This window comes from Rattus rattus, chromosome 18 (assembly GCF_011064425.1).
Source record: "Rattus rattus isolate New Zealand chromosome 18, Rrattus_CSIRO_v1, whole genome shotgun sequence".
NCBI lineage: Eukaryota > Metazoa > Chordata > Mammalia > Rodentia > Muridae > Rattus > Rattus rattus.
The window spans coordinates 24,132,652-24,156,411 of record NC_046171.1 but is presented as its reverse complement, the minus strand read 5'-3'; the positions used below and the strand labels follow the sequence as shown (position 1 = coordinate 24,156,411).

General features: G+C 40.7%; 2 protein-coding genes across 4 annotated transcripts in view; both read right to left on the bottom strand.

Annotated features, from left to right (window-relative positions):
* Positions 1-23,760, bottom strand: part of P4ha1 (prolyl 4-hydroxylase subunit alpha 1) — a 1,160,453-nt gene that overhangs the window by 1,072,239 nt on the left and 64,454 nt on the right. The gene's annotated exons all lie outside the window — the stretch shown is intronic.
* The window catches only part of Trappc3l (trafficking protein particle complex 3 like), a 36,568-nt gene continuing 30,164 nt past the window's right edge, over positions 17,357-23,760 (bottom strand). Inside the window, exons 2-3 of the mRNA XM_032888370.1 lie at positions 21,281-21,466; positions 17,357-17,778 (exon numbers count right to left, since the gene is read on the bottom strand). Of these exons, the coding sequence (XP_032744261.1) occupies positions 17,659-17,778; positions 21,281-21,466 (306 nt within the window). The 3' untranslated portion in view covers positions 17,357-17,658. The remainder of the gene's footprint in view (positions 17,779-21,280; positions 21,467-23,760) is intronic.

Genomic DNA, 23,760 nt, shown 5'->3' with positions numbered 1-23,760 from the left:
GCATGGGAGATATTTCCATCTTCTGAGGTCTTCTTCAATTTCTTCCTTCAGAGTCTTGAAGTTCTTATTGTACAGATCTTTTACTTGCTTAGTTAAAGTCACACCGAGGTACTTTATATTATTTGGGTCTATTATGAAGGGTGTCGTTTCCCTAATTTCTTTCTCAGCTTGTTTCTCTTTTGTGTAGAGGAAGGCTACTGATTTATTTGAGTTAATTTATACCCAGCCACTTTGCTGAAGGTGTTTATCAGCTTTAGTAGTTCTCTGATGGAACTTTTGGGATCACTTAAATGTATTATCATATCATCTGCAAATAGTGATATTTTGACTTCTTCTTTTCCGATCTGTATCCCCTTGACCTCCTTTTGTTGTCTGATTGCTCTGGCTAGAACTTCAAGAAGTATATTGAATAAGTAGGGAGAGAGTGGGCAGCCTTGTCTAGTCCCTGATTTTAGTGGGATTGCTTCAAGTTTCTCTCCATTTAGTTTAATGTTAGCAACTGGTTTGCTGTATATGGCTTTTACTATGTTTAGGTATGGGCCTTGAATTCCTATTCTTTCCAGGACTTTTATCATGAACGGGTGTTGAATTTTGTCAAATGCTTTCTCAGCATCTAATGAAATGATCATGTGGTTTTGTTCTTTCAGTTTGTGTATATAATGGATCACGTTGATGGTTTTCCGTATATTAAACCATCCCTGCATGCCTGGGATGAAGCCTACTTGATCATGGTGGATGATTGTTTTGATGTGCTCTTGATGCCCTTGTTTTTAATTGCTGATCAGAATTCCATTATGTAAACAAACTCCATTTTCTTTACCCATTTTTCAGATGAGGGACATCTGGGTTGTTTTTCAGTTTCTGGCTATGAAAACTAACATGGCTATGAACACAGTGAAGGAAGTGTTCTTGTGGTATGGTGGGACATCTTTGGGTATATATCTAGGAGTGGTGTCATTGCTGGGTCTTGAGGTAGAATTATTCTCGGTTCTTTGAGAAACCACCAAATTGATTTTCCAAGTGGTTGTAGAAGTTTGCACTCCCTTCAGCAGTGGAAGAGAGTTTCCTTTGTTCCACATTCTGGCCAGCGTGTTCTGTTGCTTGAGCTTGAGTGTTTTGACATTTGATCTGATGGGTGTGATCTCCGAGTTGTTTTGATGTGGAGGGGCAGATTGTGCAACACCATAGTCTAGTTCCTTTTCCTTTGTCCTGGGACCCCCGCCCCTGCTCCAACTACCATGACCATGGGCCTAGGAGTTTCAAATGTTCACCTAAAAAACATTTCTCTCCCTAACCTTAACTTTATTTTCTGCCTTCAATATGTATATGTGTTTCAGCATCTTGCCAAATCCAGGTGTTTACTCAAAATCAGTATCTAGAACAGTTCCAGAGAAGCTACCCATAGATGCTCCTGTTACCCTCACAGAAGCTTCCACTGAGTCTGTACTTTCCTAGCAGCAGATGGCTCCACAGATCCTGGACAGCAATCAAACAGCCAACTCTCCAAGGACTTGACCAGCATCCCAATTTTGTTAGGTTTCTCTAAAACAAAACTGTACTACAATGTCAGTAAGAAGTAGTCATGGACAATTATGATAAACCCCCCTATTCATTTGTAATTAATAAAAGGCTGGGATGTTTGATTTCAGACATAGGACGAGAGACTGAGGTGGATATTTCTAATTTCACAGCAACCTTGGCCTCCAGGTTCTCCCAGCATCCCTCAGTTTCTACCTGGCATATCTCCAACTCTGAACTTTCCAGCCCAGGGCTCCTTAGATAATATAGACATTTTGCGCGCTCTCTCTCTCTCTCTCTCTCTCTCTCTCTCTCTCTCTCTCTCTCTCTCTCTCTCTCCACCCTTTCTCTCTATTTCCTTCCCCTCCCCTTTTCTCTAACCAAGACAACTCGCCTGGCCTCCTTTGGGGCCAATGAACTTGCCCACTAGAGAGCAGCTTCCCAATAAATCTGCCTTTAATATAATCTAATCTGCCTTGAATTGGCTCATTGTACTGGTAGAGAAATAACATGTCACTTGGAATCATGCTAAGGTTTGGTTTTCTTGGCTCTGGGAGTGGCATTCTTAGAAGGTGTGTTGGAGTAGGTGTGTCACTGTGGGGATGGGCCTTGACGATCTAGCTGTCTGAAAGTCAGTCTGTTCCTGGCTTCCTTTGAATGAAGATGTGGAACTTTTAGTTCTTCCAGCACCATGCCTGCCTGGATGCTGCCATGCTTGTGCCATGATAATGGACTGAACTTCAGAACCTGTAAGGCAGCCCCAATTAAATGTTGTCCTTTCTAAGAGTTGCAGCAGTCATGGTGTCTTTTCACAGCAATGGAAACCCTAACATAATCTAGACATATATACATATAAAATAAACATAGATCTTTTTAAAAAGAGATAAGGGTTTGGCTGTGATGGTGCATGCTTTTGTTCCATATACATCTACTGGGGGAACATTGCCCCCAGTTTATTAGCCAAAGTGGAGGTGATAGAGGCTAGTCACGTTGTCTCTGAAATAGAGACAGAGAGGAGTAAACTTGAATTGGGTTATTAGTAAACAAAACAGGGAAACTGTGCTTTGGTGATAGGCATGGCAGGACTGTGGTTGGGCAGGATGTAAAACTCGGTGAAAGCTGTGTAGACAGAATCCTGGTCCTTGAAACTTTAGAATCTTCAAGAATGCTTGTCATTTCTGTCCATCCCCCAGATTTATGGCTGCTTTCTGTATTTTTAAGAATGTCAGATTTAGCTTTCTTTCCTCCCCTGCCTAGTCCTGTTTTAGCTTGTTTGTTTGGTCTTTGTTCCATTGAATGGGACCAGTCATCAAGGACAGACATCCTGTTGTAGACAGTCACACTTAACAAGAGGTCTGGCAGAAGAAACCACACTGTTAGCCCTTTTCCATTCCCTAAAAGATGTATTTTTGAAAACCATTTCTCGTTTTGTTTTTGCTTCCTTTGTTTCGTCTCCCTGTTTTGTGTGTACATCCCCTTGAGAACTGTTACATTTTCTCCACTGCTTTGGCTTGCACTCCACATTTTCTTCTAGAATTTAGAAAGTTTTGAAAAATATATTTAAGGAAAAACATTACAGTGGAAGAAAACTATGAGATAAAATACCCCATTCCTTTGTAACATGCACTTCTCAGAGGTGGCCTCCTACCAATGTCACACTGTCATCTTTTAAATGATGATCTCTGTGCCACTTTTTGTACACAGTTTGGTTACACTGACATACTACACCTCAGCTCAGCCAGACGTTACTTCACCATTCTTTGGGTTAGCAGTATAGAGTCTTTTATGTTATACACACATTTGGAAACACACACATAACATGCATAAAGATAAGCACAAAATTATCAAATGTGGTTACTTCTGCAAGTTAAGACTAGAGAATTATTTGATCTTTGGGTTTGGGAATAATATCTGTGTTATTAGGAAAGATTCAGAGCTCTGTGTGGTTATTGCCATTCTGCAGCCAGCGAAGCCGTTTTGTATCTAACTTGGGTTCATTTTTGACAAAGCACACATTATTCACATTCAGGATGTGAAGGTAAAACTTGTAGCTGGGTCAGCCCTTAGTATGGCTTAGTGTGTCACCTTGGCTGTTTTCATTGCTAGCTCTCATAGTTTCCTTCTTAGCCTGGTATTTTTGTGAGCAGAGACTGGGGTATTCTCAGTAAGGTCCAACACTTTACATTTCATCCTGAAAAACAGTAAATGAGGTAGCTAAGATGACTCTGAGCAAATATTATGTGGCCAAGACAAGGATTACATTTCTCAGTGATGACATACTCATTGTCACTGAGCAAGACACAGCAATCCTCTGAGCCTGGCCTCAAATAAACTGCATTTCTGACTTGTGTGTTTGCTGGCTTAATTTAGGAACTTTCATTGTCATCCTAACTTTATGCTGTCTTGAAACTTTAATTTTAGGAGAGATTCAGGAGAGAGATATGTGATTAAAACTTGCTGAAAGATATATATATATATATATATGTGTGTGTGTGTGTGTGTGTGTGTGTGTGTGTGTGTGTGTGTGTGTGTGTGTATGGCTCACCATTGTGGTGAGCACTAGGCAAGAAAACCCAGTTCAGAAATCCTAGATTATGCAATTGTCTCTTTGCACCCAAAGCCTTGGCTGCAAGTATCGGAGTTCCATGAACTGATTAACTGCAAGTCCCTAGGGAAACATACAAGCATGTCCTTAATGTCTCTGGCTGAACAACCTGTGGACAACCCTGTTCCACAACATCTACCAGGTGGGCTGTGGTAAATAATTCTCTGGATAACAAAAGACAGAGAAATCCTCTTTCAGCCTCTACAGCAGCAGCTTGTGTTAATTTTGTCAGCTGCCAACGGTGGCAGTCTTCCTAAGTCATAGCTTCTGTTGGTTGCTTTAATGGAGAGATCCAAATTGTTGACCTCAACAAACTTAGAGGCTGAGCTGCTGCTGTTAGAGGAAGAGACTGCTACTCACTTTCCAAAACAGGAAGCTGAATATGTGCTTGTGGGCAAAAGAAGGTGGGACTTGTAGGACATGGTTGTCACTAACAAAAAATCTACTGACCTTGTTCAGCATTTTATGGAAGTAGTAGATCTCAGAGCATTGTGCTGTAGAAGTGGGGTTTGGAAATTAATAGAATTTGAAGCATGTAAGTGCAGCTATTGGCTGATTAGCCAATGTTCAGAATTGTGAGGCTTTCTCTGGACTGAGGACTTCAGACATGTGAGTTTGTTGTTGACTGATTAGCAATCAGTGACAGCCACTTAAACAAAAGGATTGGTAAGCAGCTGGGACAGGTTTCCTTTATTCATAGTTTTGGTTTCTGCTATTAGAGAAACATTGTCCAGCAGCAGTTTGGGGAGGAAAGGAATTATTTAGCTTACATTTCTACATCACAATCCATCAGAAAGGGAAGCCAGGGCAGAAGCTCCGGGCCAGATCTCACGCTCAGACCACGCGGAAATGCTGCTTACTGGCTTGCTTCCTCTTACTTGCTTAGCTTTGTTTTATTGCCTAGGGAATGCCAGTGCCCATAATGGGCAGGGCCCACCTATATCAATTAAAGGAACCAGAGTAATTCCTAAAGTGAGGCTTTCTACTCAGATGATTTTAATTTATGGCAAGATATCTTTGAATTTGACCATCACATGTGGCTTTTTGATTCGAGCTTGAGTATAACAGCACTGTTTGTCCTTTGAGACAGGGTTTTTCTGGGTAGCCACAGCTGCCCTGGAACTCCCCCTGTAGACCAGGCTGGCACAGAACTCAAACTCAGAGATCTGCCTGACTCTGCTTCCCAACGGTTGGTATTAAAGGCTTGTAACCACCATGAGTGCCTAATACACTTTCTAGGGTGCACTTTCTTCCTCCAATAGAAATTAGAAACCCTTATTTTGCCCAAGTGGAGAGACTGTCTCTGCACATGCTCAGGGCTGATGCAATCCTTTGTTTTTGTAAACAGAGCCAGAGCCCTTTGTAATGAAGTATTTTAAAATCCACTCCTGCCACCCATCCTCCCTCCTTCTCTGCCTTTGCTTTTCTTTCCAGTTTCTCAAAAATGACCTGTGATTTAATCATGTGATCTTGCTCTTTTTCCACATCCATTATCACCAGAATGTGAAGTTTGGCCATACTTCTCTACTCCATTGATTCTGTTTCATCTCATCACTTTGATGCCAAGTCTGGAATTAGATGTTTATCTGTGAGCTGGAGAGATGGCTCAGGGGTTAAAGGCTAGGCCAAAAATAAATGTTTACCTACTGTGATATTTAATATTGTAATGTCATAGGATTTAGAATCACTATGGAAACAAATCTCAGGATACATGAGAGAGTTTCTACAGCTGGCTTAACTAAGGCTTAATTAACTTAATGGTGGGTGAGCTGAGACTGAGTAGAAAAAGGAGAACACCAGCATTCACTGTCTCTGCCTCCTGATTATACATGTATGCAATTAGCTTCTTGGCTTTTAATGCCTACGTTTCCAGGATCCGGGACTGTACATTTGAGCTGACATCCAAACCAATGTTTTTCTTCCTTAACTTGCTTCTGTCAGGCGTTTTATCATAGCAACACACAATAGCTATAGGACTCTTGCTGAATAGTGGAAGCTGGCAGAAGAGATGGGATTTCTGGTCCATGAATGAGGTTGTTATCAACTATGGGGAGCAAACAACACAGGCATCATGTTTGCAATGGGTTAAGTCCCTTGGCGATAACATACAGGGCTAAGAGGACCTGCACACACAGTAGCTTATGTTACTGCAGAGAACATTAAGCGAGTGATGCTTAAAATCGAGTGATTTTTACAGGAAGGGGCTGGCATCTCATCTGAGAGGGAGCCATTATGGAAAATGGAAGGCTAACATTTAGGGACCAGGAATGCCTGAAATGCATGGCCACTTCTGGAGAGTCCTGAAGCACTTCAAAAAAACTGGTTGCCTTTAGAGATTAATAGCCACTATGGCATCCATCTGGCTAAGGTTCCAGCAAACCTAACAAAAGATCTGGAGTCCATGACTCCTACAAGATGGAATTTAGAAGTCCTTTGAAACTCTTTGTCAACTGCCAACTTAATGTTAATAAAGTCTCTCTTTACCCATACCCAACTCCTCCTCCCCTCTCCCTTCCTCCCCTCACTCTCCCCTCCCCCCTCCTTTCCCCCTCCCCTCTCTTGTCCCCTTTCTTCCTTTCCTTCTACCTATACTTTCCTTCTTTGTGTTAGAATTTCTTCTCAGGAGAGAGATGTAAACCACATCTACTCCTTTTCCTAAGGTCACAATGACCAACTGAGGCACAATCCCATCAAAAACCACTCCAGGGAAGCAATGAATTGTTTTTTTGTTTTTGTTTTTGTATTTGTTTTTGTTTTTTACAGAGCATAAACGAGGCGATACTTACAGGGGTGGGGGTGCTCCTTCCCACACCAGCTACACCTGGAAAGCCTTACCCAGCAGGAAAGGGGACTTCCCTATAAGTGTCATAGATTAATTTATTACTCTTCCCTAGCATAGGTGCATGTGTATGTGTGTGCGTGCATGTGTGTGTATTCTAGGTCCCCACCCCAGGCCACAGCAGAGCTGCCAGTTGGTAGGGAGCACAAAGTACTCAGACACCTGAGGAGTTTAGAAAGGTATGGAGTAGGTAAGCATGGAGCAGGAAGGAAGTCTCATCTCACAGTCCAGGCTTCTTCAAAAACACTCAGAAAAGGGGCAGGGCATGAAATCAAACCCAGATGTGTTTCCTCTTAAAAATCAAAACAACCCTAAGTTCTTGCTGGGTTTCCAGCTCTGCTCAGGACTTTTGACAGGACAACTGTTGTTCAATTCATGTGTGAGCTCTGAGGGCAGACTCTAATGAGGTCACGGTTCCTTTTAACTTTTCAGTCTGCCTGCCACTGATCACATCAGCAGGATTCTACAACCTTTCCAGGCTCGCTGGCACATGCATCCCAGCTAGTGGCTGCACACTTCTCCTTGCAGAAGTTGGTGAGGCTGTTTAAACAGTTTTATTTCTTAAATTCTGGAGTCTCAGTATTCCTGTTCCAATTTGAGATCTGACATTGACATTCTCTCTCTCCCTCCCTTTGTCCCTGCTCTCTTGAGGCCAGGCCACAAATGTGGTTTCCATGATCCCCTGCAACTGTGCCTTAATAAATGATCACCCTTCCTGTGCAAAATAAAATAAATAAAATAAAAAATAAAATAATAAAATAAAATAAATGTTCCCTGTTAATGACAGGCCATTGAAAGAGGAGCTTCCAATTAAAATTGTGGTCTGCAAGGATATATTCAGTTACAAGAAAATAAAAGTAAAAGGAACTTTTCTGGTTGCATGAGATAAGCAGAGACCAGGAGAGAAGAAAAGGAAGCATGGCCTGGAGATGCTGCAACATACATGGTTGGGGCCTATGGTCCCCGCAGACCTTTAGAGTCTGAAAGCCAAGCCCAAGTCATGAGATGAGCTGCGCGATTTCACCACAGAGTCTGCAAATCTGCTCAAGAATGAACAACATCCGGCCTCAGCTCAAAAGGTATCTCCCTCAGAAATTATTGCCTGCCACCTCTCCACCCAGGAAACAGCCACTTCCTCACTTCCTAACAGAGAGTGGGAGGCTCAGTGGTTAGGTGTTTAGAAAAGATTTCTTACTGAGTAGCAGCAGGAATAGTTGAAAGTAGGGACAGGACAGTGAATAAATGAAAATTAAGTTGAAATATATCCACTGAGATGGATTCTAATTTTCCCCCTCACCATACTTCTAGAATGCTGGCCTTAGGCTAATAGTCTCCTCCTGCCTAGGCAGTTTGTCAGAAGAGTCACTTCTAACTTGACTGCTAAGCAAAACATTTTAATAAAAATGACCCAGTATGAAGTTCATATTTACCTATGAAATGTTGAAATAAATAATGTACAGTGCCCCCCAAACTTCTTATTTTATTTAGTCTAAGTAGATTGTTGGACTATTTAGGTTGTTCTGCAGCAAAAGGTGTTTGCTGCCAAACCTGGCAACCTGAGTTTGATTTCTGGGTCTTCATGTGGTGAAAAGACAAACTAAGTACTGAGGGCTGTCTTCTGACCTCCATACGTGTACGGTGAAACTGCACGTGTGCACAGGCATACAAATGCATGCACATACAGGCACCCACAATAAATTAATGTGATTTTAAAATTTAAAATAGTAAGTGGATAGCCAAGAATTTCAGAGAATTGAGAAAAGACAGATACAAAAACAAACAGGAAAAGGGGTACTAGAAGAAACGTGGACTACCTATTTAAAAATAACAACAAAAACCAACCAAACAAACAAAAATCCTTTTTAAAGCCAGGTAGGTGGTGGTGGCATACACCTTTAGCCTAGAGAGCATGCTGCCCTGAATGCCTCAGGTAAGACGAAGAAGAAATGGTAAAGGATATGATGAGCTCTTCGAACCCTGCTCTGATGGAGGAGGCAGAGCCAGCAGCTTCCCCTGTGTATGTGTTCGAGGTGGGGATTATTTGTGAGAAAAATTTTCTCTCTCCTATGTGGTAGTTGAAAAATAGTGCTTCTCACAGAAACACCAATAGAAGACAAATATCGGTATGATTTTTTTTTCCAGAAATATAAAGAGCAGGAGAGTTGACTTGATACAGTTAGACAGGAGCTACCGGAACCCTATAGGGAACCATAGTGGGGGTGGCAGTCATGGAGGTCGGGGTGGGGAGAGAAGATGGAGGCACGTGATTTATATGGCCCTTAAACTGCCTTTATAAATTTGCTTTAAAGAGAAAAGAAAAGAAAATAAAAAGAGAGAAGCATGGTAGTTGTAAAATACCCACTGAAACATATAAAAGAATCTGGGAAGATACGAGTGCTTCCATCAGTACTGGACATCTTCCACAGTGCCCAATACTCTGCAAGAGGCTTTCAGACATGGCCAGTATATCTACAGAACAGACAGTGGCATCAGCTTACGATTTCCCATGTACTTCTGGGTGAAAAATGTGGGGTACTGTTCCAGTAATTCTGTAACCAGTTTGAGCCATTTGTGGTGGTGGTTTCCTTTATGGATTTAAGCTGGAAACCTTTTCTGTTGAGTAGATTTCTCCTTGCTGTGGGTTTTCTTTCTTTTCATAATGCCACTCAAAACCTTAAAGCAGAAGATAGTGTTGGCAGAGTATTCACTGTGTGGCCACAGTGTAGATATCAGGAAAGGCTAGCGATGCAAGGAATAAAGAACAAACGTAGGTAAAAGTCAGAGAGAAAGAGACGATTCATTCTTAGGGGCAGCATCGCAGGGCATGGATTAGGGCAAGACATATATTGACTAGGAAGGAGAAGGGCAGAGGTGAGGGAAGGCCTGAGAGTATCAGCACAGACTGTGTTCCTGGGTTCCTGAAAGCTTGGCTGCTTACTGGCTGTCCAGGAGGAGGAGCATTTTGCATGATGTGAAATGGCACAGAGGTGGAAACAGCTGTCTGTATTCAGGATTCAACGTCTCTCAGCCTTGCAGTACCACTGGGAACAGAACTAGAGAGAAAGGCAAGGGGCAGGGAGCTTCCTTTTTCACAGGAGGGAGTAATACGACCCTGTGGACTCTGAAGGAGCAGCAGGGAAGCTGCTGATGCCATCTGATAAGCCAGATATAGGGGGTTATTTTTGTGAACTTGGTGACTATTACACAAACACAGAACAAAATAAAACACTGTAATTAACCCACCACAAACATAGATATAACATGGCTAGAATTTCTAGGCATTATTTAGTATTTTTCGACAAGGATTTTTAAAGGGGAGATTTGAGAATAAACAAGAGCAAAGCAATAATAATGATGATAACAATAAATCCAACCTCCAAATATAATGAAGTCCCATTTCAACATGTCAGCTTCAACAAGCATCCATACATCATTTTTCTCATCTGTAGTGACACTGTTTCCTTTGCTACTAGATGCTCTCTAAGCATGTCTTCAGTATCATTCCACTTACAAGTGTATGCATATATGCACTTACATAGAATCTATTCAAAGGAAAAGACACCGAGGAACCCCATCGCAGAACCTGAGAAACAGCAGTTCTCTAACATCCTAAAACATAGCATTTCACTTCTACACATGCCATAAAGGTGTCACCATGGTGAGACTATAACATCTGTATAAAAGCCAGAATACTCCTTAAATGCCTTCTCGTTTATTTAACCAACCTTTTATTGAGGATACATAGCACATTATTTTTAAGTTTTTACATTGTGGCAAAATGTCTATAACATAAGATTTATATTCTTCACCATCTTCAAGAATACATTTCAATAGAACTACATTCAATCACAGTGCTTTCAGCATTCCCTTGGTGCATCTCCTTCTGACGTCCTCAGGGTTCATCCATGTGCTAGCATGTGTCAGAACACCCTTCCTTTCATGTTGAGCAAAAGCTCCATGTAGATAAGTCCACATGTGTATTAAAAGATACACCTTTAACACTCATTTGTCATCATGCCATCATCAGTCATCATGGACTCTTGGACTAACTACATTTTGACTATTACAAACAATGCCGCTATAAACATGGGTGCACAGAGATCATTTCAAGACTGCTTTCAACTGTTTTTATATTTAACCAGACATGAAAAAGATGGATAATAAGGCAATTCTACTGTTGCTGTGTATTACAGCAGATGCACCATTTACATTCTTACCAAAGGCTAGTAAGAGCCCATATCTTTACATTCTCACCAAAACTGCTTCCTGGTTGTTTCTTTTGTGTGAATGTACGTGGTGTCTGTGTGTGTGAGGAAAAGTATATGCTTCGATTCCATGCATGCAAGTGTGGAGGCCAAGGTTTGTACCCAGCATCTCCCTCCGTCAGTCTCTGCTTTATGGGTGTCACTCTACCCGTTCTAAGAGCAAAATCTTCTGTTTATAATGTATATTTTTATCTGCTTTACTTAGTTACTTAACATAAAAATCATCACATCATGCTGTGAATTAGACATTATTCATTATTTTAATAGTAGCATCATAACCCATTTTGTACCTTTGTAATGTATTGATAAACATTTGACTGCTTTTGTTTTTAATTAGTATAAATGAATAGTCATGTGCATATATCTACATTAATGTTTCTGCTCTTCTTTACCATTTATTCACTCTCCTGTGAATGAATGTGAAGAAAAGTACAAATGTCTTAGTTTTCCAAAATTATTTAATACATTTCTGTGGGACACATCTTAACAAAGCACAAACTGAGTGTAGCGGTGCACCCGTTTAATTGTAGCGCTTAGGAGATGGAGGCAGGCCCATTGGTCTTTGAGTTTGAGACCAGCCTAGCCTACAGACTGAATTCCACAATAGGATAGCCAGAGTTATGTAGTGAGACCTTGTTTTTTAGAAACAAACAAGTAAACAAACAAAACCAGCAGACTATTAGTCTACCCGCATACCATAATTAACAAGATGACAGCCAGTTTTCAGAAAGACTGGGAATAGAGAGACATTTGCCTAGCGACAGTGACCGACATAAGTAGTGACTATATGCAGGAAGGACTTTCATGCATCACAATAACCTTATCAATTAAAAAAGCAAGATGCTTTATATAGTCCCCAATATCATTTTTCAGTCTAAATATTTATCTTTACAGCTTTTTCCATATAAAGTTTCCATCACAGAACTGGGAAGAAGTTTCCAATTATGCGGTCCCTACACCTGTCTCCAAGCCAAATTTGGGACAAATATTTTTGCCTTTCAAAGTTAGGTACCAGAAAAATCAAGACTTTGGTCAACCATGATACATACATTTTACTTTAGACTATAAAGGACAAATCTTTGATAGGAAATAGCTGTGTCAGGCATGCATAGACATAGTCTGGGTTTGGTGAATTTACATTTTTAGTAAAGAATTGCCCCTGGGCTTTGTCCCTCATCCATTCATTTTGATTCAAAATGAATGATTCCTGAGGGGCTCTACACAATGGGTATTTAGAGAAACTTAAAAGGCAATTTTTACCTGTTGGTTGGGTAGAAAGAAGGTTGTTTTGAGCTGGAATTCTTTCTGACTGAAATGCAAAATGGCCTAGGCAGCCATAGATAGTCACAGCTTAGTTATAGCTATATTTGGGAGGTGTCTCCTGACAGTTTAGGATCTTCTTTTAATTTTGTTTTATCTATCTATCTATCTATCTGTCTGTCTGTCTGTCTGTCTGTCTGTCTGTCTGTCTATCTATCTATCTATCTATCTATCTATCCATCCATCCATCCATCCATCCATCCATCCATCCATCCATCCATCTAGTCCTAGGTGAAACTCAGATCCTCCTGCCTCTGCCTCTCAGTTTTTAAGCATCTTGTACAAGTAACAATTGTCACTGTGTTGGCTGATGATGTAGCACAGTAGTAGAACTCTTGCCTAGCAAGAACAAGGCCCTGCACTCCACCCTTAGCATGGCCACATAAACCAGTAATAAAATTCTCTTTAAGCTATTTTACTTCTTGGCTCCAGATTTTTGTATAGATTTCTCTGGGGGTGGGGTTATTTTCCTTTTTTTTTCTTTTTGTTTTTCATTTTTCTCTTCCCTTCCCTTTCCTTTGTTTCTTTATTTGCTTTGTTTGTTTGTTTGTTTGTTTGTTTCATATTTACAACTTTGGGACAATATTATTATCTGTTTGGAAAGGAATCATCCTCTGAAAAGGCTAAGGTGTTGTTGGTTCAGCTCCCATCTAGTGATGCTATTGGGAGATGATTGCTTATGAAGATGCTATAATCTAGCATTAGTTGATATAGTCACATATAAAGACCTCTCATTACCCATTTCAACATTTTTTTTCTGGTCAAATTATTTTGAGTCTTCTGTGGTGGAAAACACTTCTTTCATTTTTTTCCAGGAAAAAGTCTTCTTTTCTTTTCTTTTTCTTCTTCTTCTTATTTTTTTTTTTATTTTTTGGCAAACACTTCTGATGACTGCTTTTGGTAACTTTATTTCATGTCCCAGGACACATTCTCCTTCTATCCATCTGACTGGAACCTTAGCTATTTGAGGGCCATTCTTTCCTCCCTTCCTCTTGAATAGTGGTGAATTTAATGAGGAAAGACAGGGCTGAGTTTTAGAGAAAGTGAGAAACCATCCCATGACATCTATTTCTTAACTATTTTAGGGAAGGTTTTAGAACTTTTTACTTGGTTTGGACTCTCTCTCCTTTGATGTGGATTCCACATGCAGAGCAGCCCAGCTGTCTGGTGTGTGCTACCCATGTTAGAACACTTTTTATATTCAAATATTTGAAAAGTAAAATTTTGTTTCTCACTGTTGTGGTTGTGGCTCTGTTTTCAATAATAATGTGACACATATTGGCTCCATGAAAACTGAGTTTCTCCTCAGATCACACATGGGTGTAATGAGTGTGTGGCATCCCTCTACTGTTACTGGGTTGCTCGGTAGATACTCCTGGTTGACTATTGATACTCCTGGTTGACTGTTGATACTCCTGGTTGACTGTTGATACTCCTGGTTGACTGTTGATACTCCTGGTTGACTGTTGATACTTCTGGTTGACTATTGATCATGTTTGGCTAAAATCGGAAAGTGTGTGGACAGAGGAGTTGCAGCAGCTAGGCAGACTTTTTTAAAAAAAAAAAACAAAAACCAAAATATGGAAGAGCTGGGGAGATGTTTCAGTGCATAAAGTATTTGCTATATAAACAGGAAGACAAAAGTTTGGATCCCTAGAACCCACATAACTACTGATAGGCACAGAAGCCTGCCCATGATTCCAACACTCAGAAAGCAGAGGCAGCACACGCTGACTAGATAGACTAGCATCCTTAAGTTCTGGCTCAGTTGACAATCCCTGCTTCAATGAATAAGGTGGGAAGTAACCAGGGAAGGCTTCAGATATGAACATCAGACTTGCACACACACGCGCGCACACACACGCACACACACACACACACACACACACACACACACATGCACACGTGTAAGCTGTATACTACATGCAGAGACATACATGGACAGAAACATACTCAAAGTAAGTAAATTTGTCTCCTTAAGTGTTTGTAGAAGGTCTTTTGCTGTACCAAGTTCCATGGCAGAGAAGATGACTAAGTCACTGACTCCTTCAGCATTATTGAGAAGGTGCTAACTAGCTTCCACAGCTGGGTGAGGAAACTGGGTGGAGTTACCATGACTACGCACAATCTACAATTGCGCGGAATTTCCCCCCTTAACAGTGAATAATATACTCAACATTAGTATATCAGTAAATATTTAATATTTAATAGATTTGTGTTGTCTATGATAAAAAATAGCAGATATTTGGTGAGTCAGTCTCTTGGACTGCAAAATCTTCACTATTTTCACTTTATACACTTGTTTTACCACATTTCTACTTGACCCTTGGTATTCAAGTCAACAGGAAACTTTCCACTCATTCCTAACAGCCCAAATGCTGATGGAGTCCAGACTTCCAATAGCTAAAGCATGAAACTCAAGAAGACAAGAAATTAGAGCCTCAAGTGGAAAGAGGAAAAGAACTCAGATGGCGACCTGGTGTCATCTGAACAGCGTCCACCTCAGACTTTCCTTTGCCTTTGGCTTTGCAAAGATGATAAATAAGTGCTAGGTTTCAAACTTGGGACAAATGGCTGCAGTGCTTATTTAACAGTAATTGAACTTAGCTGCCAGGTTCTCTCCATCCCTACCTGGTACAGGGCCCTCCTGGCGGGCACGACTCATACCCTTCTCCAAAATACTCCAGGCCAGGGCCAGACTGCTTTTCCCTATAGAATCCAACCATTTGGTTACCTGGGCCCTTTCATCTGGGCTTTTAGGCCTTCTGGCTGTTATACCTGGCTCCCCTTTCTCCCCTCTCCTCCCTCCTCCCTCCTTTCTTCACATGGCTCAGAGTCACGCCCACTTTGTGCTGTCCCAGTGTCCCTGCCTCTGGCTATGTTCTTCCACATTTCTATAACAAACTCTCTCCTCCACTTTACTACAAATAGGAATATCCTTACCTTTTTATTTCTTTTTTTCCTCCAATAAGAATCTGTTTCGATAAACGTTTATGGACCAGGCTGAAGAGTTTTTGTGAAATGGAAATATAATAAAACCCTGTTGCTCTACCAAATAACTTCCCGTTGCCCTTCCCCCAAAAGATGGAACTTCCCACAGGGATGAAATGGGACACTGGTGCCGCCATCTTTAATTGCTTCTCTGGGTCACCTCAGTGGTAGTGAGGACAACTTGGCATGGATTAATCTGTTGTTTGCTGGCTTTCCAGATCAGTGGAAAGGGACTCACTGAATCTTCAACTTTGAATTTGTACAGCCCGTGGCAGCAACTGCAAGACCATTACTAAATACTTACTGTGTAACTATTGTGGCATTTGTTTCAGTGTAGCTTAATGGCTTCCAATTTTAAACACTGAAACCATTAAACACCACTAATTAAAATGTATTATTTTGCAAGGACTAAATTTTTACTTTAAATTCTATTGATCATTGAACTGATCTGGGTTAAATACAGTTGGTTTCAAAGACTCAGAAAGGAATGTAAAACTTATTATCTGAGATAACAAAATCCTGGCACTTGGAAAGTGGAAACAGGAGGATCAGGACTTGAGTGCCAAACTGGGTAACACGTCATATCATTAAAGAAGAAAGAAAAGAAAGAAGAAGGGATGAAGAAGGAATATTTGGAACAATATTTGTGGCTTTCAAGAGTCTCACCATCTTCAGAATGAAACATAGTAAATACAAGAAAGCCATTCTGTAAGTATATGGGTCACCTTCGATATCACAAATTCAATACCAAGATACTGCTCTCAATACAGGATGATGAGGTAAAAGTCAAGGAATAATACTTATTTTGGTAACTCCACCGGTTCTATATGCAGTGTCTCTGGGAATATCAGGCAAAACTGCCTTCAATGTGGTGGGTTTGATGGCTACATTGGCAAGACAGAAAAGAAGGCAGAGTCTAATAGGGGCACCCTACAGGACCCAGAACATATTCAAGAGAGCTGAGTCATGCTGGTGCAAATGCAAGACCCTTGGATTTGATCTCCAAGGGTTCCACCAATCAAATATCATGAGTACTAATGATATTTTGTTGATACTAGCCATCTCCAAATTAAAGAAATTAAAGTTTAAAGTTAAATGAATTAAAATCAAATATAAATTTTAATGCTTCAGAATTGGCATCCAGATAGATAAATTGGGCTCTCTGTTATACCTAGAGAGTAGTTGAAGTTATAAGCCACAGCAGAACTTTCATGGATCTGCCAGTGATATAGTGACACAGAGGCTTTTTATTCTTTTATAGTTTAGGTCTTTTAGCTAAGGCTACTTTAAATGTAATCTGACTAACTAGCCTACCACATGCCACATTGCAGGAAGCTCTCTGTTCCTCTCCGTTCTGGCTCTTCACCTGAGTTAATTGGCTGAATCTCTGTGTCTCATACCTTCTCCCAGCACTCCCCTCTCTGGAGTTCCGCTCCCCCACCTCTTGCCCAGCTATTGGCTGCCAGATATTTATTATAGCCAATCAGTAGTAAGACAACCTCTGATACATTCTAGATTGCTTTAGGCAAATGAGGAAGAACAAATATTTACAAATTAGGAAACTTGGAAATGAGCCATAAAAGCAGCAATACCAGAATCCTGCCAGCATTTAGCTCTCTGCCAGGACAGAATTAACAATTGAATTTACAGAGATGCACCTTCAAGCAATATACCCCAATAATAAGCAAAGACAATAAGTAAAAAATAAAATCACATTCATAATAAAGTCTACGAGAGATGTTGCAAATATATCTGTTATATACTATGTCTAAAGCCTGTCTCTCTCTAATGTTGTATCATTTCATTCACTTTTTTTCTATTGAAAAGAGCCAAGGCCCTAACAGCTTGTATAGGTGATGCTTCTTCTTCTTTTCCTATTGTCACAGGTAACTGAATGGATAGACTGGATGAGGAGGGATTGAATATGTGAGTGGAATTCATGCTTACTGTTTTATAAGAAGTTACTTGTATCTGAAATTGCTAAAATTGTGTGACACACAGCAAGATTTATAAGCCTGCCAAAGCCCGTGCCACCAGACACTACAGAACTTCTGGGGGTGTGTGTTTAGCTAATGCTCACTGGACAGCCAGCCAGTGGGTGGCTCTCTGCATGCTAGTCTTCATTTTTTCCGTCTATATTTTTTATCATCCACCTTTTTCAGAAATGTTATTCCAATTTCTGTCACACTGTCGCCTTTTAGTCTGTCTTGCAAGAATGTAACATCAGCCGCTAAATGAACCTAAGGAAAGGAAAAAGAAAAAAAATCAGGCTTGTGTTATTTATAAAAACAATTTTTTACACTTTATTTTTCCCATCTTTCTTTTTTGATAAGAACATTTGTGTTGTGAATAAAGAACCTTGGATTGTGCTCTCCATCCAGAGAGGGTGTGTCTGGCCAAATGTCATCAAAGTGGTATGGGCACTGAAAGAAGAATGGGGGGGGTGTGCAGGAGTGGTTCAGACTTGTTCACCCTTCTCAGGAAGAATACAATTCCTGACCCACAGATAGACCTCACTCTGTGTAGCTGGTCAAGTGAAACTTTAGAGAAGTGGGTCCTTATAGGATTCCTCTCAAGTTGATTTGCCATAAAGCATTCTGACATTAGCTAGACAATATAGTCACTTATTACAACAACAGTTAGCCCTATGGCTTTGAGAGTTTTGAAAAAATACTGACTAAATACATTATAAATATAAAATTAGATATTGAGTTATAGACATGAATATTTGATGGCTAGGCCTTCTTTTCAACTTGAAAGCATTTCCCATTTCCCAGACAATGAAGTAAGCCCAAGGGCTTCTCTATTCATTAAAACGTGTTCATGTAAGATCAGCATGATGTTGCTGACCTATTTCCAATAGCGTATCTGATCAGAGTTATTTTTAGTCTTTGGGATGATGAAGATAAATGAGCGAGAGTAGACGCTAGAAGAAAGTAATAAGTGAAAAATTCCTGGGTCTAGCAGGCAATTAATTAATATTTATTGAACCTTACCTGATACACTCAACCTAGATAAAGAACTACTAGGTAATGACCCTGGATTTTCTAATCTACAGGCCTCCAAGTGTCAGATTATCTGGTTCACAAAGAGTATAAAGTCTTGTCACCCACCATTCAATAAAAGAGAGTGGATTCTACATTGAAGTACAGGGCCTATAATTAATTCTGATATGGTTTTTATGTCTTAGAAAATATAACAGAAAGTCCATTGAAGAAACAAAAAGACTGTGCTGAAGTTCACTGGACATATGATATCATATGACTTCAGACAATTGCGGTCAGCTTGAATGGTCACTAGTACCCATGAAGGCTGGAGCCTTCTATTTTCTGTTTTAGATGGATGGTTACCCCTTTCATTGTAACCTCCTAGAATTATTCTTTTCCCTTTCTTACTGTCTACTGATGCAGATCAAATCTAACACAGTCTAGGGTACGTTATTGAGGATCTGCAAGAACAACACATGAGACTTATTTTCTTTATTGACTTATACTTTGGGGGTATCAGTTACATAATCCCTTCCTTAGTTTCTACAAATAAAATTGCATGCATGGATTCTTATGGAGTAGGTCAACAACACAGATTTGGAATGGTTAGGAATTGGGTTTACCATCCTAATAGAGAAGATCCAAAAAACCAAAAACCAAAAACCAAGACTGTTGCCTCTGCATCATCTGAGAGCCTCTTCTCCTTCCTCTTTTCTTCATCACACCCTCCACCAATGGGCTCTCCAAGGCCTTTGTAAGTGCTATTAACTGCTTGAGTTGGTTTTGTTAATCTTGGAATATTCTGCTTCCTGGTTTCTGTGACTCTAGTGCTCTCTAGTATTTTCCTATTTCTGAGAACTTTTAACCATTATTCTTTATCTTATTTATTTATTTATTCATTTTTTTATTCTTTGTAGTTTTTGTGTTCTCTATTTAACTTCACATCATTTTGCATTTTCTTAATGTTCTATCCATGCTCCCTTTCCTTCCTGCTATACAGATTCTCCTTAGCTATTTCTGTCTGTACTGATGTCTCTTCAGCAATGTTCTGCAGTCACATAAAAACGACTTGGGCAAGGCATTGTGGTGAACACCTGTAATCAATACTATCAGGTTCAAATTTGCGTTCTTCCGTATGTCAATGCCAATACTATCAGGTTCAAATTTGAGTTCTTCCGTATGTCAATGCCAGTTTCTTAGTTTTGTTCTACCGGTTAATAGTGTAACTTTCCCTAAGGGTTGTTCAGAAAGCTGAAGGGCATTTTTCAATCTAACTTGTTTCCACTTTGACCTTTCCAGCCAGCTGACACCTGAGTCTGGCCTGTTCTACCTTGACACATACTGTCCCAGTGTGTTGCCTCTTGATTACTAAGGTCAGCGATTTCTTCTGGTTCCACCTGAGGTCACCAGCATCACCTTCATACCTGTTCTCCCTCAGCATTCACCCTTCTGTGTATATTCCCTTCTGATCGACAAGGGAATGCAATTTCTAGAACACAAACTTCAAACTTTCCTTCCCTTGGTTATGAGTCTGCTAGATCTCTAACATTTCCAATGTAGGAGACTAGATTTCTAGGCTTGTCATGTGAATCCCTTCTTTTATCACTAAAGAATTTAAGACTTTCCCATTTCAGTCTGCTTCTTTCATTTTGAGAAGTCTTTGAACATTCTGATCCTTCAACCTGAACTCTTGTTATCTTGTTCTTCTTCCCAAGCCCTTTACCTTAACTACCATTGTTCCTCCAAAAAGCCAGTTCAGAGTTTCATTCATGACAGTACAGATTCTTTCTTACTTTAGAACCTCCCACCCCTGTGCCAGCTGTTAACCACACTTCTTTGCATATGACTTCTTGAACTAGACAGGAGTTCTTTGTGGGCAGCAAGAGGTTGTATATCTTGCCCATCTTTGCAAGCTCAGCACCCTACATTTTACAGATGCTAATAACTGTCTCAGCTGCCAACGAATAACTTGGCTGTGGAAGTCAGCCTCAGAGATAACCGGCATTGACCTGCACTGTGTAACACATGCCCGCACTATTTTCCTCCACACAGGCCAAGGTTGGCAGCTCAGGCAGCCATGCTGTGATTAGATCTAAAAGAGGTCTATGTGGTAAGGAACTTTATGGAGACTGCACAGTGGCCTGCACAGCACTGAGGCATAGTGAAGTTGTGAATGGTTTCCTTAGCATCACCAAGACTAAAGAGGCTACAGTTGACTCTGCATGTAAATTGGCAAACAGCACTGCTATCAAGAGATCATCAGCCACAGCTACCTGAAGTACTCCTGACTTCTGGAATTCTTTGGCTTTTTTTTTTTTGTTGGTTTGTTTGTTTTTTAATGAACGAAAGTCACAAGACAACTTGCAGGAATCAGCTCTGCCCTTGCATGCTGTGAGTTCTCCAGACTGAAGTCAGGTTGTCCCACTAAATGGCACGTACTGAGTCGTCTCCCAGATTTCTTTTCTTTTTCTTTGGCAAACTCCTCAGTGTTTTATTTAATTTTTAAAATTTTAATATAGGATCGTACTGAATTGCCCAGGATGAGGCTGAATTTGATTTCTATAGCAGAGACTTAGCCTTGAACTTACAATGCTGACCCTCCTACCTTACCTCCCAAGTCGCTGAGATCACGGGCGTGTAGGAACAGGCCTAGGATTTCCCATCTTTAGAAACTGTGCACTCATTTGAAGTGGTTGCAGGTTGAGGATAGCACTGGATGGCTAACATGTAAGATAAAATGAAACACAAGTTTTACCATCTCCAGGGCTCCTCGGATGATCCCACAGAGTAAGTTGCAGTAGCACAGTGCAGATCGCCCAGCAGGCAGCTCTTCTATGAACTCCGCCAGAGGATTCTTGTGTAGAATCAGGGAAAATTCATTTCTGCTTGAATTGTGGCAGGTCACGCTCGGTGTAGTTCCCAAGTACATCTTGAAAGCAACCTGATAAACACAGAGAAAATTATAGCACTTAGCCTCAACAGAAGCTGATACAGACAAGCCAATAGCCTATGCCAGGCATCACAGCAGTGCTGTTTGCCAAGCTGAGCAGCTAGTCAGGATGTCTGGGATTACAGTTTTCTTTGCAGTTTCCTGGCCATGTGCAACTCTTAAATTATTTTTTTTATTTTTATGGAATATTCTAAAGTGCTGGGTTTTGTGGAACAATATGGTAAATCTATATTATTTCTAGCCAGGCATGGTAGCACATTCCAGCCCTTGGGAGGCAAAGGCAGGTAGATTTCTGTGACTTTGAGGCCAGTCTTGTCTACAGAGTTCCAGGATAGTCAGGTCTGTTATACAGAGGAACCCTGTCTCAAAAACCAAACCAAACCAAACCAAACCAATCCAAAAAGACAAACAAAATTAATCTAATAACCCTTGTAAAAAGCACATAGGCTTTAGGATGTTGAGAACCAAAAAGATCATTAATCATTAACACAGCAGCATGGGATATATCACACTGATCATGGTAGGATGTAAAATTCAGAGTTAGAAGTGATCCTGGGCACATGTTTCACAACAGGGCTAGGGAGACCATGCTTTGGGCAGATTAGGCACAAGAGCATGTTTTTGGACACACAAAATTACCATAATCATACAATAGATGTCAACTCTTTGAGGAGGAGCAAGGGAAAGTGGACAGAACAACATAAATGTGTAGTAAGTGAGTTGTCAAAAGTTCTGCTGTGGCCAGAGCATGGCAAATACATAGGCGAATGCCAGCAGCAAACCACTGAACTGAGAATGGGACCCCCATTGAAGGATTCAGAGAAAGGACTGAAATAGCTGAAGGGGCTTGAGACCCCATAAGAAAAACAATGCCAACCAACCAGAGCGTCCAGGGACTAAACTATTACCCAAAGACTATACATGGACTGACCCAGGGCTTCAACTGCATATGTAGCAGGGAATTGCCTTGTTGGGGCACCAGTGGAAGGAGAAGCCTTTGGTCCTGCCAAGGCTGGACCCCCAGTGTTTGGGATTATTGGGGGGTCAGTAGTGGCGGGTGGATGGGGAGGGGAACACTCATATAGAAGGGGAAGGGGAGGGGTTGAGGGCTGATGGACTGGGAACCGGGAAGGGAATAACATTTGAAATGTAAATAAGAATACCCAATTTAATAAAGATGGAAGAAAAAATTTAAAAGAAAATCTAAATACAACTGAAAAAAAAAAAAGTGGCCGCTGTGGTACAGGGCTCAAAGAACCCTACAACCTAGAAACAGGAGAAACCTTAGCCTCCTCGTTTTTTTCCAATCTGCCTTTATTTTCAAGGCGTGCTGAAGCAGCTTAGGACTCACTTTGTGTTGAAACATTATTTCACATTGATTGTTTGTCTGTTTGTGTCTGTTTATGTGGACAGCACACAGTCCGGGAACAGCTAGTAGCTGGGTCTCCCCTTGAACTGGGTGGGTTCTGAGGCTTAGTGAAAAGCTCCTTAACTCATGTAGCCATCTCGCAGGCTCCTCTCTGTCTTTTAAAGCTCACAAATGTATAATCTGCTATTTAGAGACGTGAGAAGACCAGCCAAGCCTGCAGCCTTTTAGTCCTAGTCCAAGGCACAAATCCTTTCACAAAATACCTAGGCCAAGTTGCTTTAGCCTATCCATGGAAATCTGACAACTGGACATGCTGACGTCACTCACAGGGGTTAATTAACTTAATGTTTAAATTAAGAGCAGTGTAGGAGAGAGATGGAAGCAATTTTCTTAAAATACCTACAATGTGAACTACAAAAAGTTTCATTCATGTGCTTATTGGTTGATTTAACAGACAGGAGGACTGTCTATCTTGCACGATCCTACCACGGCACAAATTCAGTAGCCCCCTGCAAATCAAACTTTCAATTGAGTTTCCAGTCTATGTGTGACACCATGTTTAGTCCTAGAAAACGAGAGCCTGGAGTCAGCTAGCATTTGCTAAGTGAACAAAGTGGGGTGTAGGAGGGGCAGAGGCCCTTTAGACAGAAACATGTTCTTGTATGAACACTGAGGTTCAGTAATGGCCCATATGGCCAATTGGTGGGAGGTTTGGAGCCCAGAAGATAGCCTAATGCAGATTTGGCATCTGTGTTAGAAGGATTGTCTTTGTGACTCCCCCTCCCACAAAAACAAAAGAAAGAAAGAAAGAAAAGGAAAAGAAAACTTATGATATATGAATCAAGAAGTTCCATGAAGAGAAATGAGGACAAAGGAGAATGTCTCCTTTTCTCTAAACGCCTGCATAGTTATTAGA